Here is a 21540-nt window from a genome sequence, read left to right as displayed (position 1 = left end):
TATAGTGGTGCCTTTTTCAATACAACACCAAACACACAATCCATGAACGAAATAAATGATAAGCTAGATTTTAATAAAATTTAAAACTTCTGCTCTGCAAAAGACATTATCAACAGAGATAGAAGACAAGCCATCAACTGGGAGAAAACATTTGCAAAAGATGAATCTGATACAGGACTGTTATCCAAAATACACAAAGAACTTTAAAACTCAACAATAAGAAAACAAACAACCTGATTTTAAAATGGACCAAAGACCTTTACAGACACCTCACTGAAGAAGATATACAGATGGCAAATAAACATATGAAAAGATGCTTCACATCATATGTCATCAGGGAAATGCAAATTAAAACAACAATGAGATACCACTACACATCAATTAGAATGGCCAAAATCCAGATCACTGATAGCAGCACCAAATGCTGGAGAGGATGTGGAACAACAGGAACTCTCATACACTGTTGGTGGGAATGCAAAATGGTACAGCCACTTTGGAACAGTTTAGTGGTTTCTTACAAAACTAAACATACTCTTACCATATGATCCAGCAATTGTGCTCCTTGGTATTTACCCAAAGGAGTTGAAAACTTATGTCCACACAAAAACCTGCACATGGATGTTTACAGCAGCTTGGATCATAACTGCCAAAACTTGGAAACAACCAGGATGTCCTTCAGTAGGTGAATGCATAAGTAAACTGGTATATCCAGATAACGGAATACTATTCAGTGCTTAAAAGAAAAAAAAAAAGAGCTATCAAGCCACGAAAAGACATGGAGGAAGCTTAAATGCACATTACTAAGTGAAAAAAGGCTGAAAAGGCTACTTACTATATGATTCCAACTATATGACATTCTGCAAAAGGTAACTATATGACATTATGGAGACAATAAAAAGGTCGTTGGTTGCCAGGGCGGGTGGAGAAATGATTAGGCACAGGCAAATCGCGGAGGATTTTTACAGCAGTGAAAATACGATGTACGATGTTACAATGAAGGACATATGTCATTATACATTTGTCCAAACCCATAGAATGTTCAACACCAAGAGTGAACCCTAAGATAAAAACCATGGACTTCAGCTGATTATGATGTGTCAGTGTAGGATGTAGGAACATCCTTGGTAAAAATGTACCTGGTGAGTGATGTTGGTAACAGGGGAGACTATGCAGGTGTAGCTATAGGGAGTATTTGGGAAATCTCTGTATCTTCCTCTTAATTTTGTTGTAAAACAAAAATTGCTCTTGGGGCTTCCCTGGTGGCGCGGTGGTTGAGAGTCCGCCTGCCGATGCAGGGGACACGGGATCGTGCCCCGGTCCGGGAAGATCCCACATGCCGCAGAGCCGCTGGGCCCGTGAGCCATGGCCGCTGAGCCTGCACGTCCGGAGCCTGTGCTCCGCAATGGGAGAGGCCACAACAGTGAGAGGCACGCTTACCGCAAAAAAAAAAAAAAAAAAAAAAAAAAAAAAAAAATTGCTCTTAAAAAAAGTATGACAACTTGAAGTGTTATCAATGGTGTGGACGAACAGGAGCTCTCCCTATGGGTAGGAGAAAATTGGTACGATCCCTAAGAAAAATATTGCAATGTCTAGTGCAATTGAAGCATTTAATCTCCAACTCAGGATTTCCATTTCTAGTTGCATAATCCAGAGAAGCCCTCTTATATGTATGATAATCATTATTGCAGCACTGATGGTAATAGCAAAATATTGGGAACTTAAATGTCTACCAGCTCACCAATAGTAGAATGAATAAATTAGGGTATTCGTAAAATGCAATACTATAATTCCATAAGTATAATAAATGAGCATGAGGGATTATCAAAAACACAATGCTAAACAAAACAAACAAAAAAACCAACATGCAAATTGCTTCATAATATGATGACATACTACGATGACACAGACGGTTCAGTTGTCAAGACTCCACCTTCCAATGCAGGGGACACGGGTTCCATCCCTGGTCAGGGAACTAAGATCCCGCACCACATGCAGTGCAGCCAAAGAAAAGAAAAAAAAATAACCTGATGATACACATATATATATTAACAACCTGCAAAACAATACTTTGTAATGCCTATGAATACACATATGTAGTGGAAGTATAAAGCATAAATGGGAAAGAACAACAACAAATGCTTGATAATGTTTATCTCCGAGAAGGAGGGAGGGGAATGGGATCAGAGAATTCACAGGAACCTCAACTGTATATATATTTTTAATTGAAGTATAGCTAACTTACAATACTGTCTTAGTTTCAGGTGTACAGCATAGTGATGTGATTCAGTTGTTTTGCAGATTACATTCCATTATAGGTCATTATAAGATAACGGGTATGATTTTCTGTGCTAAACCATATATCCTTGTTGCTTATCTATTTTATATAGTTTGTACAATATCTGTTAATCCCATACCCCTAATTTGTCCCTCCCCCTCTCTCTCCCCTTTGGTAATCACAGGTTTGTCTTCTGTATCTGAGTCTGTCTCACATATACATTCATTTGTATTATTTTTTAGATTCCACGTATAAATGATAGCATATAATATTTGTCTTTCATTGTCTGACATTTCACTAAGCATAATATTCTCTAGGTCCACCTATGTGGCTGCAAGTGGCAGTATTTCATTCTTTTCTATGGTTAATATTCCATTGTATATATACCACATCTTCTTAATCCAATTGTCTGTTAATGGGCACTTGGGTTGCATCCATGTCTTGGCTATTGTAAATGGTGTTTCTATGACCATTGGGGTGCACGTACCTTTTTGAATTAGTGTTTTCAGTTTTTCTGGATATATACCCAGGAGTGGAACTGCTGGATCATATGATAGTTCTATTTTTAGTTTTTTAAGGAAATTCCACACTGTTTTCCATAGTGGCTGCACCAATTTACATTCCCCATATTTCTTTCTTTAGAAAGATCTACAGCAAATATAATTAATTTTAAGATTTGATAAAATTAGCTGTATGAAATGATAGAGTGAACAGAACACCCAGATGGGCGTTCATTACCTTGACTATATTATTTGTATGATTGAAACAGTATGCAATTTAATAAAAATATTTAATTGGAATGAATGATAAAAGCTATGGTTGAAAGATTTTTTAGAAACAAGATATTCATGGTCTCAGCGTATCAAGCCACAGATTACTCATTGCAATGGGAAACAGAGAACCTTTACAATAGAGATGGTTTGTCAAATACTACCATAACCAAATGGTCAAACAATATAATGGGACAAACTGATACGTACCTCCTGATATGACACGCCGAGGCATATCACCTGAATAATTGCAGTATTCTTGCCAAAAATGTTTAACCTGAATCTAATAAAGAAAAACCAAATACCCTTTTCAAAACAGCTAAAAAAAGTCAATGTTGTAAAAGACCCTCTCCTCCCCCAAAAGACAGAGGAACTGTTTCAGAATGAAGGAAGCTAAAGAGATAATTAAATGTAACGTGTGATAATTAAATCCTGGGTTTAAAAAAAAGTTCTAAAAGTACATTTTCGGGGCAACTGAGACAATGTGAATATGGACTAAACATTAGAAAATATTGTTGGGAATTCCCTGGTGGTCCAGTGGTTAGGACCCCTCGCTCTCACTGCCAAAGGCCCAGGTTCAATCCCCGGTCAGGGAACTAAGATCCCACAAGCTGTGAGATACAGCCAAAAAAATTTAAAAAGGTAAACATCTTTAAGTGTGATAATTGTATTGTGGTTAGGAAGGAAATATCCTTGTTCTTACCTGCTGAAATATTTAGTGATAAAGTGTCATGATGTCTATGACCTACTTTTAAATAGTTAAGGAAGCAAACCAGTATATATACATATTAAAAAAAGAGATAAAGCAAATGTGCAAAATATTGATAACTGATGAAGCTAGGTGAAAGGTATATGGGTTCATTACTTTTCTTTCAACTTTTATGAAGATTCAAAGTTTGTCAAAATAAGTTGTGAAAACAAGAGACAAATACTTAGAAAAGACTAGATTGTGTATGACTGCTTTTATAAATAGCTCAGCTAAAGCTCAGACAGCTATATTTAAACATCACTAATTTATCAAAACTAAAACACTAATAACTAGGAAGAAGGTACTCACCTCTTTTTGATTTTCTGATTCCACCAAACTAATTAACTCAGTAAAAACAACATATTAAGATCCTATATTTATTATTGTTGAGGAATAGATGAATCTACTTTTAAATGCTAAAACATTTTTAAACAAGCCATCTAAAATCTCTTTCAATCTCCTTTGCTTTGCTGAAGAGCACATGCTGCATCCAACAGCCTCTCTCCACGCCTCAGGAAACAGTGCCGAGTCAGGCGGCGCGTGCCTTGAGTGCTAGCCTCTCCCCATTGTATTTATTACACAAACAGCATTTCTGGTCAGTCTTTTAAAAGTAGCATACGTGCAGCTGCAATCGTTCCTTCTTCTCCCTCCCACACACTTCTCCACTGCCCTAACTTTTGACCCCCAGTCTGCTGTAATTTTGGAAGAAATGATGGGAAAACAAAATAAAGAAGCTTAGTAAATCCCAAATCTTAACTAATTCCAAATTAGCTAATATCTCTGTCCTGCAGAAGGCTTCACACTTCAGAGGTTTATAAGATGCTTTGAATCTGTGCCCCAGGCTCTTTTTGATTATTTCTGCGTTCATGCCTGTGTTCCACATGATAAAGTTTACCATATGCCTCACCAGTGGAGCAACAGCCAGTATTACTATATCTTGGACCAGTTAATTATTCATTCACATCCCTCTAAGAATGCTATTTATTAAAAGGATGCTTTCCAGCTAAGGCTTGATATTTATAAGCGGTAGGCAGTAGATTAATTTCAAAATACAATAACAATGACAAAGCCTTTTATAAATGCTTAAAAAGCCATGGAAATTTTATTATAAGATTAAGGGTAAAAACCCCATAACACCATAGAACTAAGTGTTAATTTTCTGCCACTACCTTAGAGTCAAGACTCTTTCCCCTCTCAGCAGTCTCTTCTATATATCAGGCTGAAATAATTTTTGGCTGGAAACAGGAAAACGGACTTTCAGATGAGGTAGTCACATGCACATAAATACTATCGGGCAAATTGGGTAAATTATTTTTTATTTATTTATTTATCATTTATTTATTATTCTTATTCTTTTTTATTGGGTAAATTCTTTTTCTCTAACTGCAGCCATCCTATTAACTATATGAGAAATACAGGCAGATGATTTATTTGAAAAGTTCCACAAATATTTTAAGGAACAAATGCAAGTGATTATTTTATCATTTACATGCAGAAAAGAAAAAATAATTTTAGTAAAGAGATGGCTTGACTTTAAAGAGCATTATCATAAAAAGTGTAATGTAGGGCTTCCCTGGTGACGCAGTGGTTGAGAGTCCGTCTGCCGATGCAGGGGACACGGGTTCGTGCCCTGGTCCGGGAGGATCCCACATGCCGCGGAGCGGCTGGTCCCGTGAGCCATGGCCACTGAGCCTGCGCGTCCGGAGCCTGTGCTCCGCAACGGGAGAGGCCACAACAGTAAGAGGCCCGCGTACCGCCAAAAAAAAAAGTGTAATGTAGCTACAAAGAGAGAAAAAATTAGAATTTTCAGACCATGGCTTTAATTTAGCATTCCGAATAATACCCCTGGGGGAAAACCATCACTGTGGAAGGATTATTTGTTGAATTCCTGATAATATTGACCATATTCTAGATAAAATTTCAAGAGACTGACCACATATTTGTTTTTTTTAAAAAGTATTTATTTATTTATTTTTTACTAGTGAGGACGAAACCAGGCAAAGAAGTTTACAGAAAAGAAGTCCATATATAAAGAAAGAAATAGCAAAATATCTTTTGGTCATAATTTAGAAAGAAACTATAAAAAGGAGACAGTTTTCCCCAATTCCTCTCTTCCTCAGAAGAGCATAAGCACGGGCTCTCAGTTCCGTGATATCCTCAGCAAGCCTCGGATACGTCTGACAAGAGCTTGTATGAAACTATAGCGAGATCGAACTTTTGAATACAATCCTTCAATGTCCAGAAGTTTCTTTTGTAGTGATTCTCCAAAAGCACTGATGGCATCGGCCTGAAGCTACAGGTAATGCAGGTGACATTTCATTATTAAGTAGTCTCAAATATTTCTTTTATTCTATGTCTTCCTATTTTAAATACCTTTGAATTTTTGTAACGTGGTCCTTTCCCATGTGCCAAATTAACTCAACATTCACATTTTCCACCCTAGAATTTACTGGTATGATACTAATGTTTTTCCTTCTTTCCCTTGTTGTATAAATGCGTAAAACTTAAAATTTGCTTTAAATAGCAATAACTATTGATATACGGAGTTTCCAGATCATGATGCTTACCCTTACTGAACTCTTACTATGTTCTAGGCACTACCCTACGAGTCTTACACATGAAACCTCATTTAATTCTGACAAAATGCTTAGAGGTTGAATTATCATTCCCATTTCTGAGCTGAGGAAATGGAGACTCAGAAGCTAAGTAAATTGTTCTGAGTCACGTACCTAATAGGTGGCTATGCTAGAATTCAAACCAGGTCTTTGGATGTAAACTTGAAAACTATTATCTTACTAATATACCAGGCTTTCCCTTTTTACTTTCAAAAAAAAAAAAGAGTATGAGAATAGAACGTTACCTGGTCTATATCATGTTGGCTCACTATAGTCAGCCCACTTCTAAAATCCAGATTGCTTTCCGAAGCGAAGGAATCTAGAGATAAAGACACAGTCAAACCAGCTCTGCAGGTGTGTGTCTACTACACAATGGAAGAACCCGATGACAATGAACCACAGCACCGTGAAAAGCATGGGTCTAGACTGAGAACTCTATTTCAGCTTTCAGTAAATGGAAGCCCCTAGGAAGCATTTCACTGTTCTAGGCCAGGGTTCTCAAGCTTTCCTTCTGTTTCTTGCCACCTAAGGGATCCAATACACGCTCATCAGTCACAGAAGGGCCCTCGAGCAACAAGAATCATGGCCTAGGCTGACCCATTTCCATTCTTCTGGAAAATTATTTGTGACCAGAGGACTCTGGACCTGGGTCAGCCATTAACTGCAAGAAGCTGAGAAGCAGCTGAAGGCAGCCTCTACAATGCTCTGTCCAATTTCCCATGGACAGAAGGGAAAATACAAAACATAGCTAGCTATGCCTAGTAACTAAGTAGCTCTTGATTACCTAGTCCACCCTGTTACTGTTCAGTAACCTGCACAGTAAAAAGCAGATTAAATGTAACTAGTTTTTTAAGGTGCTAAAATCTATAGGCATTTATGGTTCACTAATTTTCAGAATAAAGTTTACCTTGTAGCCTTCTGCTTTTAAATAAGGTCCTGGAGGCAAATAAGGAGTCTTGAGAATCCGTGGGTGTGCAATGTAACAAGTAGTACTCCAGATGGCGCCAGAGAATAAACAGGCAGGTCTCTGTGATAACTATAGAGGAGAGCTCAGATTAAAGGAAAACAATCTCATCACATGATTTTGCAAAACAGTTTCTGAGCACGAGGGAAAAGAAGAGACTGCACCATTCAGTGATGTACCACAGCCTCAGTCTAATAAACTGGACGTAAGGTCTCTCCAGAAAGCAGCAAGATGTGCTGAGAGGAAGGAGGTGGAAACTGTGGGATGCTGGGCCAGCATAGCCTTCAGTGTCCTTGTCTCCTGTCCGGACAGAAAGTGTCTGTGTATATTATGAGGACTACTAGTTACTCTAAAAGGTAAGAAAAATATTTTCAATTTAGAAATATATCACACATTTAACTAGAAAAAAACTAACAGTAATTATGTCCCTTTCCATGTGATTTTGATACCCAAGTAATGTGAAAATAAGTACACAGTTCCCACATTTGAAAATTCTCTTAAAGGTCACCCTTCAAGCCCCACTATGATCTCATTAAGGATACAAGAACAAAGGGAAAGCAGTTTAGCTCGATTGTTGATCAGCTTCACCAAACGGCGTCTTGCTAGAACATATTTCTGGGTAGTGGAGATTTTATCAACACCAGCAGGCATCACAGACTGACACAACTAAGAAAAAAAACAAACACAGTATTAAGAATGACATATATTGTAACAAAAATTTAATGAAAATCTATACACTATAAGTAGTCACTTGTGATACATACTGTGAAAAACATTCAAATAAATTTAAACATCCTTGCAGACAAGAGTTAATTATCTAATTAGGAAGCTAGTAATTTTAAAAAACGAGAGCCAAAGAAGCAGTTGAATTCACAAATGAACGTTCATCTGCTGCTTTCTGAAAGTCCAGTCCCTGAAACAGACATTTCCAATCTGCTGAGGGGCCAACCAATCCTGAATTTCTTGTCAAATTAAAACAAAACAAAACAGTGGGATTTCCAAGCAGTAAGTGTCACAATGCCGTGTGGAGAATTTCTATAACAGCTGTCAGGTATCTTCTGAAGAAAATGTGAATTAGACTTGCAGAGCATAATAAATATATGATCATCAACCAGAACCTCCCCTGATCCCTTCTCCATCTGGCATACTTGCAAGCACAGTGGGTCAATTTAACGTGCAGACACTGGGTTTGGCAGCAGGTGTTCTACAGTGGGACTGGTGGAGTGCCACATGCTTTACCGTGATGCTGCAGCCCCTCCTGTGTGTACTAGCATCACCCATAAGCTGTGCACGATGGGGAAGGACTGCCGGGTGTAAACCACACAATTTCAGGGGTTACCTGAACCCAGTCAATAACACCTGCCTCAACCTGTACTTGCTAGCTGTGTGGCTTTGGATAAGTTAGTCTGTCTTTCAGTGCCTCAGCTTCCTCATCTGAGAAATGGGAGACACAACAATATCTGCCTAAGGTATTCAGGTAGAATATGTAGCTCATGGCTTGGCACATCATAAACTCTCAATAAATGTCCCCTAGAATTATAAGAATGGTAAAAGAGAGTAGGCTCTGACTACTCTTAAGAGTGACATGGTGTTTTTCAGAAAACCTGGTGTGAACCAGGAATGGCAAAATGGCTCAACATGCAGGCTGCCACAAAAGACACGAAGCTTCAGCACTGGCCAAGGGAAGCCTTATAGCTCAGCTGTGCCACATGGAAAGAAAGAGCAGGCCCAGTAACTCAGCATCTTTAGTTACAATAAGTGCCAGGGTATGATTCTGGATCATTGAGAAAAGGCAGTCAAGTCTGATACGCCATCTCATTTGTCTGAAAAATTCACTTAACAGATACTGAAAATGCTGAAGGAACAGAGACATCTTGCCTAAGGAGTCACTTCTAACTGAAAAAGCATCTGCACCTAAGTTTCTCAGCACAGATTTTTAGAGTATAAATTACCAAACTCTTTATGCAAAGGCCAGCTACCGAAATTTCTACTGAATAGCAGGTGGTTTTCTTGAACAGGTACAACTTCCTGTCACTCAGTCAAGAGTTTCTATGCTCATGAGGTGTGCTGCTTAGGTGAGGAGCTCTTCTTCAAGCCACACAGAGCTCTGAGTCATTGTAATTCCTTTCATCTCACTGCACGCATCATCTTTACCTACAAGTCTGACATCAGACCCCTGGTCCTTATCAGTAAAAACAATGGCTTCTCAAAAGTCTCCATCGCTTGGGACCTCCCTGGTGGTCCAGTGGTAAAGAATCTGCCTTACAATGCAGGGGGCGCAGGTTCCATCCCTGGTCAGGAAACTAGGATCCCACACGCCGCGGGGCAGCTGAGCCCGCACGCCAAAACTGCTGAGCTCGTGCGCCTCAACTGGGGAGCCTGCATGCCGCAAACTGCAGAGCCCAGGCGCTCTGGAGCCCACGAGCCACAACTAGAGAGAGAAGGCCTGCACGCCACAATGAGAGAGGCCCGCACACCACAACAAAGAGCCCGAGTGCCGCAACTAAGACCCGACGCAGCCAAAAATAAATAAAATAAATAATAAAATAACTCTTAAAAAAATAAAATTATCTACCGCTCATTATAAGATTTATACCTCTTTTATCTCATCTGGGGGAAGTTGCTCCACGTTCTGTAGCTTGTTGACACTCCGTCGATGACTGTCATAATAGCTGAAGAAATCATTAGCGCTCTGTTTCAGCAGGTAGACAATAATGCCCAAACCAGGTAGGCGCCAGTATGGAACCACTGGAGCTTGGGTATCTAATAGAGTTGATAAAAAACAATGTTCTACTTATAGCCATCTTATATGAATCTCAAATGACCTGTTTTTTTTAAAAAAAGAAAAGCCCAGGAATTTAAGGGCATGTAAACTATTATTAAAACCAATCCAAGACTACTTTTAAATACCACTGACAGTTCAAAGGAGTGGTTAGGAGCTACTGTAATGAGGTAGGTACATAAGGCTGGAGCCTTGAGACAATAAGGAGAGCTGGCTGATGGACACTGAGACAGCTTACCCTTTACTGGGTGAAGACCTCTTTGAGAACTCTATAGAAGTTATAAACCTTTACACCTGTCTCTCCACCACCCCCCACCCCGTGCACACAAATACAGTTTACAGTTTCCTGACCCCAGGTGAATAACTCCTGCCTCGCCCTGCGGCTCTACTTATATGGACTCATTTCCAGTCTGCATCTTTCTGGTTGCTGAGTTCCCAGATCAAAGTTATTCTTCCAAAGAGACCGCTAACAAATAGTTAAAAAATAGATAATTAAATTTAAAGTTTAGTAAGTCTTCTACCACAATAACTCCATTTGGATAGCAAAACAAAATGATCTGCCTTTTACTTGACGACTTTCTGATGAAGGTATAAAAGAAAAACGTGATGTTGGAAAAGCTGTTTGTAGAGGAAAGAAAAACAAGGCGAGCAATAATGTTCCTATTCTATTGATAGAGATGGTTTGTGTGGTGCAAGTAAAGCAATTTCCTCTTGTGACTGAGGGATTTCTTTGAGAAACACCTTGGTAATTTCAGGTTTAATTTGGAGATAATCTTTGTTTAATGGCCCCAACTGCCATGAACACTGAAGGAGAGATCTACATTTGCTTCCTTCACTGCCACCCCCTTGAACTTTGCTCCAAAGTCCAATCTCATAGACCTTCATGTGGAGGGGAAAAGAGAAAAGAGTCCCTTGTCAGTGGATTCTGCCACCAAAAAAATATCCTATACTCATCGGATTTGCCAATTCTCCTTCACCAGTCTCAGTGAAGATATGACAATCTTTATGATACAGGTCATCACAGAGAGCCTTCTTCTAGTGAAATTAGGTACGCCAGTCCCCAGACAACATTTGTGTGACCTCAACTTGGTAGGAAGCTATCCATAAATATGATGGTCTAATGCTGAGAGTATTCCAAATCACTTCAGGAGTTCTTATATACTAACTTGCTTAAGCCTAGGAAATATTAGAGCATTCAGAGGCACCAGACTTAGACATCAGATGAGGATGGCCCATGAGATATCTAACTACAGAAACAGATTCTGCAGAAAAGACCATGAAGTCAAAGAAGTGGAAGTGCTACAGAAAAGGGTCCCTTGATCACAAGTAATAGTAAATATACTAGAGGATAACAATAATACAAGAGCAATAATAAGAATAATAATAGCTAACACTGATGTCATGCCAAGCACCAGGCACTGTTCTAAAGCACTTTACACATATTAACACATTTAATCCTTACAATAATTCATCGGAGGGAGCTTGTTATTACTTCCACTTTATAGACAAGGAAACTGAGGCACAAAGAGATAAGTCATTTTTCTTAAGTCACTTGTAGCACTGGGATTTAAATCCAGGCAGTTCATCATCAGTCCGTGCTCTTAACCACTAGGTTAAACTATCTCTCTATAACTAAATATTCTAGAACCTACCAGATACCTACCCATTCATATGTCTAGAACTGGCAGAGAAGAATATGCTTATTAACCCTTAAAAAAGTCTGAAGAAAAATAAAGACCAATTTATAAGGTTTCATAAAGTTCATCTTTAAGTATTAAAGATCAAAAAACAACATGGTATGCAAAAGATTGGCTCAAAATGATAAGAAACTAATGAAATTTTAATAATTATTAGTGATATTAATGTTTTGAAGAATAAATGACAAAATTACAATTTTGTTTAAAAAATCTTATGCTCAGGTTAAATTTGTTTTAAAAAGTTAGATTCAGGGCTTCCCTGGTGGTGCAAGTGGTTGAGAGTCCGCCTGCCGATGCAGGGGACACGGGTTCATGCCCCGGTCCGGGAGGATCCCACATGCCGCAGAGCAGCTGGGCAAGAGAGCCATGGCCGCTGAGCCTGCGCGTCCGGAGCCTGTGCTCTGCAGCGGGAGAGGCCACAGCAGTGAGAGGCCCGCGTACCACAAAAAAAAAAAAAAAAAAAGTTAGATTCAAAGGGGAAGAAAAGGATTGCCCTCTTGAGGCAGTTAGAGGTCTGCATCAAGCTACAGACCTACAGGGATTAGTAAACAGATTCATGCTCATTTACAAACTCCCAGACAGAAAGGGGACACAGCAGGTTAAATGTCACTGCTGTGTGGTAGGAAAACCACTCTTCTGAATGAAAAGGGGTCTCTGAGTAGGATTCCCAGTCATTCCATGCCCCTCCAAGTGAAGAAGACCTCCTTTTTCCTATCTGCTGAGCCACCTGAACTAGCACTTTTCCCGCATGCCGGTGAGGCTGCACCTTTGTAGTCTAGTGATCTTCCTGGCAGCAAACTTTTTGAATATAGGAGAAAGCTAGAACTATGTAGAATTAATTTGCTTAACTAAGTCAAAGAAATTGTTTTATATATCCAGTTTGAATGATTTAAGCACTTTACTCCATAAAATATTACTATAAATCTTTATAGTTACTTCCTCAATTTATTTAAGACATACTCTCACCCAAGGCTACTCCAAATGAATCACTGAATGACAGGTATTTTTAAGTAAAGGTATCTTACTAGGTTTTAAGAACTTCTGTTTCCAAATATGTCAAACTAAGACCATACTAGACAACAGCCCACTCCCCGCTCATGGCAGAAAATAAAAAACCTAGACATAACACAAAAAATAACTACCTAAAGTTACCAAAGTAAACAGAAGCAGACAGATGCTGGTAGGGAGTGCAGGCGCAGTGGGAAGAGGGCAGATGGAACCGGTACAACTCTAAGCTCGCAGCTCATGGCCTTCGGCCTGGGGCTAAGTACACCCAGCAGTAGCACAAGCAACACAATGCAGAAGCAGGAGTGCTGATGGAAAAAGCATAGTCATTAACGCCTGACAAACCAAAAAAACAGCAGCTGAGAAGCCTGGAAACCATGACCAGTGAAGAAAGTTTTAGGGGAATCCCAGGAGAGTAGAGAGGGGATCCCTATAGCTACCCACATCACTAACTGACCCCTGAACCATGCACGTAACACACTCAAAACATCTCAGCTAAAGGCAAAAGACATAAACTGACGCAGCATCTGTCACCCAAGAAGCAGTGTTCACAGGTCAAAACAGCCAAGGTAATTAAGCCAAAACAAAAGAAAAACACCATACAGGGAAAAAATAATGGAATCTAGAACCTTCAAACCTTTGTAATGTTCAGTATACAATTTTAAATACCCAACATATAAACAACTAAGAAAATGGAACACATTCTCAAGAGACAAGAAAACCAAGCAAGTCTAATCCCTGATAAACCAGATGTTGGTAACTAATGAATGAGCATTTTAAAGTAGCTATTATAACTGAGGGAAAACAAACAATGAAAACATAGTTAATCTCAGTAGAGAAAATAAAAATGAGATAAGAGAATCAAACAAAAATTCTAAAACTGAAAAATACAATTTCTGACATAAAAATATTCACTGGATATATTTTGCCAAATAGAGCTTATTGAGGAAAGAATAAGTGAACTTGAAGATAAAGCAACTGAAGTGGTCAAAAAGCACAAACTTCCAGTTTTAAGATAAATAAGCACTAGGGATGTAATGTACCATGCAATAAATATAATTCACACTGCTCTATGTCATGCATAAAAGTTGTTAGGAGAGTAAATCCTAAGGGCCCTCATCACAAGGAAAAAAATTTTTCCCCTTTTATTTTGTGTCTATATGAGATGATGGATGTTCACTAAACTTATTGTGATAACCATTTCATGATGCATGTAAGTCAGATCATTATGCTGTACACCTTAAACTTATACAGTGCTGTATGTCAATTATATCTCAATAAAACTGGAAGAAAAAAATTCCAGTCTTCCATTATCTGTAAATATAGTTGCTAACGTAAAATTTACATATTCATGATACCAAGATATAAACAAAAAATTACAAGGAGGAATAGTTGCAAAAAATAAATGATCTGACCATTACATTTACCTTCAGGGCCTTGAAATCATGCTAACATACATAAACTGTAATGCAACTTTACATGAGATAGTAAATCAAATAATAAAAAAGTATAGCAGGGGCTTCCCTGGTGGCGCAGTGGTTGAGAGTCTGCCTGCCGATGCAGAGGACACGGGTTCGTGCCCCGGTCTGGGAAGATCCCACATGCCGCGGAGCGGCTGGGCCCGCGAGCCATGGCCGCTGAGCCTGCGCATACGGAGCCTGTGCTCCACAACGGGAGAGGCTACAACAGTGGGAGGCCCGCGTACCGCAAAAAAAAGTATAGCAAATGTTCTCATCCTATTTCTTATAAATAAAGAGCATTACAAAAAAACCCCATAGTATCAGACCATCTAATATATGTTTGAAGAGAATGGGGCTGAAAATATTTGAAGAAAAAAAGAGTCAAAATTTCCCCAAAATTGATAAAACAAAGAAATGTATAGATAAAAAATTCTCAACAACACTAAACGGAATAAAAACAAAGATGCCCACACCAAGGCACGTTAACAGTCAAACTGTTTAAAGAGGAAGAGCACATCTCAAGTGCAGCAACAGAAAAACAACACTTTACATATAGAGGAACAATATTCCCATCAATGACTGACTTCTCATTATAAATCATGGAAGACAAAAGAAAGTGAAACCATATCTTTAAAGTACAGAAAGCACAAAACTACCAGCTCAGAATTCTATATCCAGCAGAATTATCCTGCAAGAATGAAGGCAAAATCAAGACATTTTCAATAAAAGAAAGTTAAGAGAATTCATCACTAACGGACCCATACTTATGTAAGAAATTTTTCTGCCTGAAGGGAAATGACACCACGTGGAAACTCTGATCATTGAGAAAGAATAAGGAGCATCAAATGTGTTTAATATCTAAATAAATGCAAAAGACTTTTTTTCTTTTTTACCCTTTTGTTCTTTACTTATAAAGCATTAAATTGTTTGAAATAAAAATTATTGTCTAAGGGAATTTATAGTGTATGTAGATGTAATACATGTAACAATTATAACATAAAAGAAGGGGGGAATGTGGGCCTATACAGTTGTAAGAGTTGTAAATTTTGAATGAAGTGGTACTATATTAACAATAAATAGGCTGTGAAAAACGATGGCAATTCCTAAAAAAAAAAAATACAAAGAAGTGTAGGTAAAAACCCAATGGTAAAATTAAAATCAAATTCTATAAAACAGACTTTTTTTTAAAGCAGGTAAGGAAAAACAAAAAAACAGAGAAAGGAGGTAGAAAGCAATTAATAAGTAGAAAACAATTAAATGATAGACCCAAGTCCAATCATATCAATAATTATATTAAATATTAAAGGACTAAACACACCACTAAAAGCAGAGATAGTCAAAATGGATTAAAGAAAAAAAGACTCAACTCTCTGCTGTGTACAAGAGATGCACTTTAAACAGAAAAACATGGATAGGATGAAAATAAATGGACAGAAAGAAATAAACCATGTAAACCATAAGCATAAGATATTTTGAAAAAGAACAAAGATAGAGGATTTAAACCACCTGATTTCAAGACTTATTGTTGATATAAAGCTATTGAAGAGTAAGTATATAAAGACATTGTGTATAAAGTATATAAAGACAGTGTGGTATTAAGAGAAAGAACAGACATACAGATTAATGGAACAGAATCAAGAGTCCAAAAATAAACCCAAATTTATGTGGTCAATTGATTTTTGAGAAAAGGTACCAAAGTAATCCAAACAGAAAAAGATAATGTTTTCAACAAATAGTACTAAAACTGGACACAGGCTCATCACTAGTCATCAAGGAAATGCAAATTAAAATCACAGTGAGATATCACAACACAACCACTAGAATGGCTGACAAACCAAGCATTGGCAAGCATGTGGATCAGCTAGAACTCTTATACATGGCTGGTAGGAATGCAAAATGACTGTACTTTGTAAAACAGAATGGCAGTATCTTATTTAGTTAAACATACCACAGAAGCCAGCAATTGCATTCTTAGGCATCTAATCAAAAGATATGAAAACATTATGTCCACATAAAGATTTATATCCAAATATTCATAGTGGCATTATTCACAATAGCTAAAAATCTGGAAATAACCCAAATGTCTATCAACTAGTGAAGAGATATATTATGGTATATTTTTAATATGGAATACCAGCCAGAAATAAAAAGGAACAAAATAGTAATACACACATGGATGGATTTCAAAAACACTGAGCTAAATGAAAGAAGTCGAAACACAAAAAACACTACATATTGTATGATTCCATTTATATAAAATTCTGGAAAAGGCAAAATAATAGAGACCTTGACCAGGGGTCAAAGGAAACAATCACATGTAAAGGGACAAGAAGAAACTTTTAAGGATGAGGGAATTATTCTATATTTTGGTTGTGGTAGTGGTTACACACTGCATAAAATTACAAAAAGCACTCAAACTGTACACCTAAGATGGGTATATTTTGTTGTATGTAAATAAAAAACCTCAATAAAAAAATATTTCTTAATCCCACTTGCTAGGACATTTTATAATGGAGTTAGACAAACAAGAGTTCTTGGCATAACATATTTTTTCATAATATTATTCTATTAAATAGATACTTTACATGATTAAGCAATTTTCAGAGAAAATAAGATCCTGAAGACGATGAAAATGTGACAAAATGATTCACAGAAATCTCAAACAAAAGGTTTCTTGAGATCATCACCAGTCCATCACAATACAACCACCAAGATCCAAACGGGCTTTGGCTTTTGAATGTCCCATGGGACAAAAGCTTTAACCAATCCATAATCCGGCCTCATATTCCTAATCTTCCCTACTGGGTCACTAGGGAATCATAGGCTACATCAGTTTACTAACTATCGAAATTTTACTTTGCTATGTTACAGAAATTTGGAGCTAAATACAAAACCTAACTGAGACACTAAATTCAGCTTAACATGATTTAACATACAAACTATTTTCATACTTTTCACCTGGCTAGTTTACTCTCCAATCCTAGAGCCTTTTGGGTCTCACACGCTACATAAAACTATACTCTCCCCACACGGCTCTTCCAGATTCATCCTCAGAAAATCTTAAATTTCTCTATTCTTTCCAGTTCTCCAGCTGTATCCACAGGTCTGACAAGAGTACCTCCTCATCACTCCTTCTTAAAGAAGTCGTTTTAAAAATTTCCCATTCATTACTCGTGGTTAAAAAAAAAAAAATTGCATCATACTGGGGCCAACTAGAGCTTGTCATAATCCTGGCAACTTAATTCCTCAAATACAGAAAGAAAGAACTAGCTAGCTCACCTTGCCGGGGCCCATCTCTATTAATGGTTTCTGACAGGCTAGGGGTGAAGAGACACACAGCATGCTGAAAGGTAGGGGAACTCTGTAACATGAGTGACTGGCAATATTCCATGACATTGGCACAAATCTACAAAGGAAGAACAAGCAGTAACAAAAATATTAGTTCCCCAAATGCCTCATATCATGGAAATCCAGATTTGAAGGAGAACAAAGTTATAGATCAGTTTGTAAAATTACAACAAAGTTACAAATCAATTTGTAAAATTACCCACATCTATTATTTTTCTCAAATATCTCCAAAAACATAAAAAGCTTAAAGAATAGCTACACAACTCTCACTCCTCTTACCTGCTGCATAGCCAGTTCGATCTCATCTTTCTTGCTCACTCTATCCCCCTCCACATTATCATCTTGAAATTTAAACTGACGCAGTCTGTCGGAGCCACCAAAGCGACTTAGTAGTCCTAAGCACTGGCGCTAAGGAAAGAAAAGATACTTCCTTGTTCATATCTAGTTGTATATGTTTAAAGTTAGTGACCTATCTTTCTTGAGGGAGAAAAAAAAGAAAAACTCAGCGGGGAATAAAATCACTCTTTAAAGCATCTAATTTCTTACTTCCAACTGACTCAACTAAAGTTAGCAATATTAAAATTTACCTTTCTGCAAATGTATTTACTTGGCAGACAACTCATTAAAAGAATATTAATTCTTCTAGCAGTTAACCCCGACTAAAATCTAAGTGCTTGCCAAAGATTTTTTGTATCACACCAAATAATTCCTTAGTAGATTCCCATTAAATAAATACTAATCAATAAACAATGAGAAACAAAATGAGATGGCAAACAGAAGCAGATTCGTGATAATTTTGTCTACTAAGGCTCAAATTTAAAGGCTCTAACTCCTGTGGCTGCTTCTGGGGACTTCAAAAAGGAGTTGGGAACACAGAAGAAACCTTGGCAGATAAATCGCAAAGCTCATTTGTTTGAAATGTTGGTAATTTTCACCTGAGAATATAATTGTTCCTAAGGTTCTCAGTGGGAAAGGACAAGCTTTGCAAAATTGGCAGTATGTCCAGAATCAGAGATGTGGGTTCCAATTACAGGTACATGACTTTTTGCTATATGTCCTGGGACAAGTTACTTAACTTCCTCAAGCCTCTGTGTTCATATTTCTAGAGTGATAATAGCAATTCCTACCTTATAAGATTATTGTTAGGATTACCTGAGACATTGAATTGTATTTAAAGTGCTTAGTACAGTGTTTTGCACATAGTAAGTGCACAATAAAAACACGTTTAAAACACTGGTATTACACATACACACATTCACCCCTACATATATACATCCATATATATTATATAATATCTAACTTAAACTGATGTTAGTTTAAATAATAAGTACGGATAAGGCAAAACATACTAAGGAGATTATAATGTAAATTTAATTTGTCAAAATACTCTTTTTAAATCTTAAAACTGGCTGTTTGCTATTCTTACAGACAAAAACAGATGCACTATCACATTTCCAGAGGCTACCTTATGAAAGATTCATCAAAAATATTTTTTTCTCCCCACCAATGAAAAAAGTTAGAAGGCTTAAAAAAACAAAACAAAACAGAGTATTTTGGCTTGGTTAGAGAGAGTACAAGCCTTTCTGGAGTGCTATTTGACAATGACTCAAAATGTACTACTTGTATACCCATGCACCCATTGATAACAATTATGCTGATGGCAGCATTTTTCTTTTGGAAACTTGAAAAACAGCTCATGAAAAGAGGACTGTTTAAGAAAATTACTGTATCAAAAATAATGGAATATAAATATAATTCTTCTGCAGCCAAAAAAAAGTGAAGGTGCTCAAATCAAAGCAGGCCAGGAGGCTCCCAGAAAGACTGCGATAAAATATCTAATTGATAAGCTATCTACTCTGTTTGAACATATTGAAAAGAGATTACATAACTGGAGGAGAGTTCGGGAATAAATTAGAAATAAGTACATAAAACCAAGCAAATAAAAAAAAGAAACAATTACTTACTCTAGGAAAAACAATGTTGTATAGAAAAGTAAAATATGGTCCATCCATGGCTTATTCATAAATGACATTTCATAGTAATAATAATATAACACTAAATATTAATCTAATCGAAATTATGATATGATTAGAGTTGGGGGTGGGGACACGTTACAAGAGAGGTACATATTGTATGACAGAAGAACAGGAGTAAAGAGATCTAAATTCTCATCCTTCTTGATGGAAGGTCAACAGATGACTCTTAAAATTGGAAAATCAAGTAGTAGTAACATAAGCATATTATTTAGAGATATGAAAGAATCAATTAAAACCATTGCTGGGTTTACCCAAATTCAGGGAGCAGAATGGGGAGGATCAGTGAGAGGACTGTTGTATTTTGTTACAAGTCTTATAGCTGCTCTTTAAAGAAGTAAAAAAAATTTTTTTAATTTAAAAAATAAAAAAGAAATAAGAAAGAATCAGTTACCTGGAATCTTCCAATATGTCCCTGTAGCTCCATTAGAGATCCTTCATTAACATCAACATCAAGTTCACTTAGTATACCTATAAAATTTGGGATGCTTTTAAATGTAGTGTTATAATCAAAAAATTAAAAACATTAAAAAACCAGGAATGGTAGTTTTACTATTTTATATTTATATATGTATACATATATATATTTATATATGTATAAATATATATTTTTATATATATATGCATAAATAGACACAGACTCTGCCATGAAGGAGGTTTGAGAAATACGACTTTACAAAGATTGTGTACCACCACACAATATGTTAAGTGTACCACATCACACATTCAGTCATATGCAAGCTAAATCTAGACTGAATCAGTAATTCAAAAAGGCACTTCAAAGTTTTTGAGAAAAATCGACTTTTTATTTATAAACATAAAAGTTAAAATTTTCTAAACTCAGCAGTAAATTACTTTCTCATGTAACAGTTCAGAATATAAAACACTAAAAATGAAATGCATTTTTTTTCTTTTATCTTGTCTATGTATTGTACCATTTGATTTTTTTTCTTTTCCCTTAGGTAAAGTACAGTTTACACATACACAAAAAAGTTGCCATTCAATTTCTCAGTTTGGACCCATTACGAAATCCCTAAAGCTGATCAACCTTTTATAGTACCATGGACTCCCTTTATTTCTATTGAGCCCTCCAAGCAAACCCATGGGTCATTCTCTCCACTGGTTTATTTCTTTGTTCTATGACTGTAGCCATGAGGAGAACCCAGCTGATCCTGTCCCAGCCACCCTAACTATCCATGTGTTTTCACAATCCCTTTAATCCATTTCTTACTTCCAAGCATACACTCCATAGCACATAACCTGGAACCTTATCCTTTGCTCCTTATAATGACAAGCCTTCCTCCTTTTAGATTTCTCAGCCCATCAACCTCTACACAAACCTACAGAAAATACTCATATCACTTGGCACATGCTGGCTTGTTACCTCACCTGCGCCTCACTGCTCCACTAGCTCCTTTCCCTTTCCCACCTCCACCTCCACGGGGAGTAGGTTCCCAGAATCACTTTATTTAATTACTTTCTAAAATTTACCCTACCGCAGAGGATTTTTCTGCACTATCTAAAAATGTGTTCAGGTCTCCCTTGTACTCCAAAACAAAACAAAACCAAGTAAAACCCTGATTAATATCAAATTCTTGAAATATTTTTTTCTCCATTTGTTGCTTGTGATTCTCATGCCCTCCTTTTCCATCTTAACCCCTTGAAAGCTGGAGTTTGCACTTAACACTACCGTGGAACTTTGGCTTTTTCCTGTTTGTCCTTAACCTTTCTGATCTCTGCAACCTGTGTTTCTGTTCCCCAGTTCTTTCATTCCTCCTGCACATCAACTGCTGCCTCTATTTTAAAAAACTAGCAATTCTCAGATTCTTTTTTCTTTTGGCAG

The 21540-nt window shown here is 37.2% G+C and overlaps 1 protein-coding gene across 5 annotated transcripts in view; it reads right to left on the bottom strand.

Moving 5' to 3' along the window:
- Nucleotides 1-5730: 5730 nt before the first annotated feature.
- NUP205 (nucleoporin 205) overlaps nt 5731-21540 on the bottom strand; it is an 81510-nt gene continuing 65700 nt past the window's right edge. For 2 of the 5 annotated variants that reach the window (XM_019951126.3, XM_073809965.1), the window contains 8 exons: nt 20092-20168; nt 17944-18072; nt 17596-17722; nt 9969-10135; nt 7915-8038; nt 7316-7444; nt 6654-6727; nt 5731-6086 (listed from right to left, as the gene is read on the bottom strand). In XM_019951126.3, the coding sequence (XP_019806685.1) occupies nt 5934-6086; nt 6654-6727; nt 7316-7444; nt 7915-8038; nt 9969-10135; nt 17596-17722; nt 17944-18072; nt 20092-20168 (980 nt within the window). In that variant the 3' untranslated portion in view covers nt 5731-5933. Of the gene's footprint in view, nt 6087-6653; nt 6728-7315; nt 7445-7914; nt 8039-9968; nt 10136-17595; nt 17723-17943; nt 18073-20091; nt 20169-21540 lie in introns of those variants that run through there. The other 3 variants (XM_019951177.3, XR_002179650.3, XR_012334085.1) reach the window with 3 other exon arrangements.

This window comes from Tursiops truncatus, chromosome 9 (assembly GCF_011762595.2).
Source record: "Tursiops truncatus isolate mTurTru1 chromosome 9, mTurTru1.mat.Y, whole genome shotgun sequence".
Classification (NCBI taxonomy): Eukaryota; Metazoa; Chordata; class Mammalia; order Artiodactyla; family Delphinidae; genus Tursiops; species Tursiops truncatus.
This window is presented reverse-complemented; position numbering and strand designations above follow the sequence as displayed.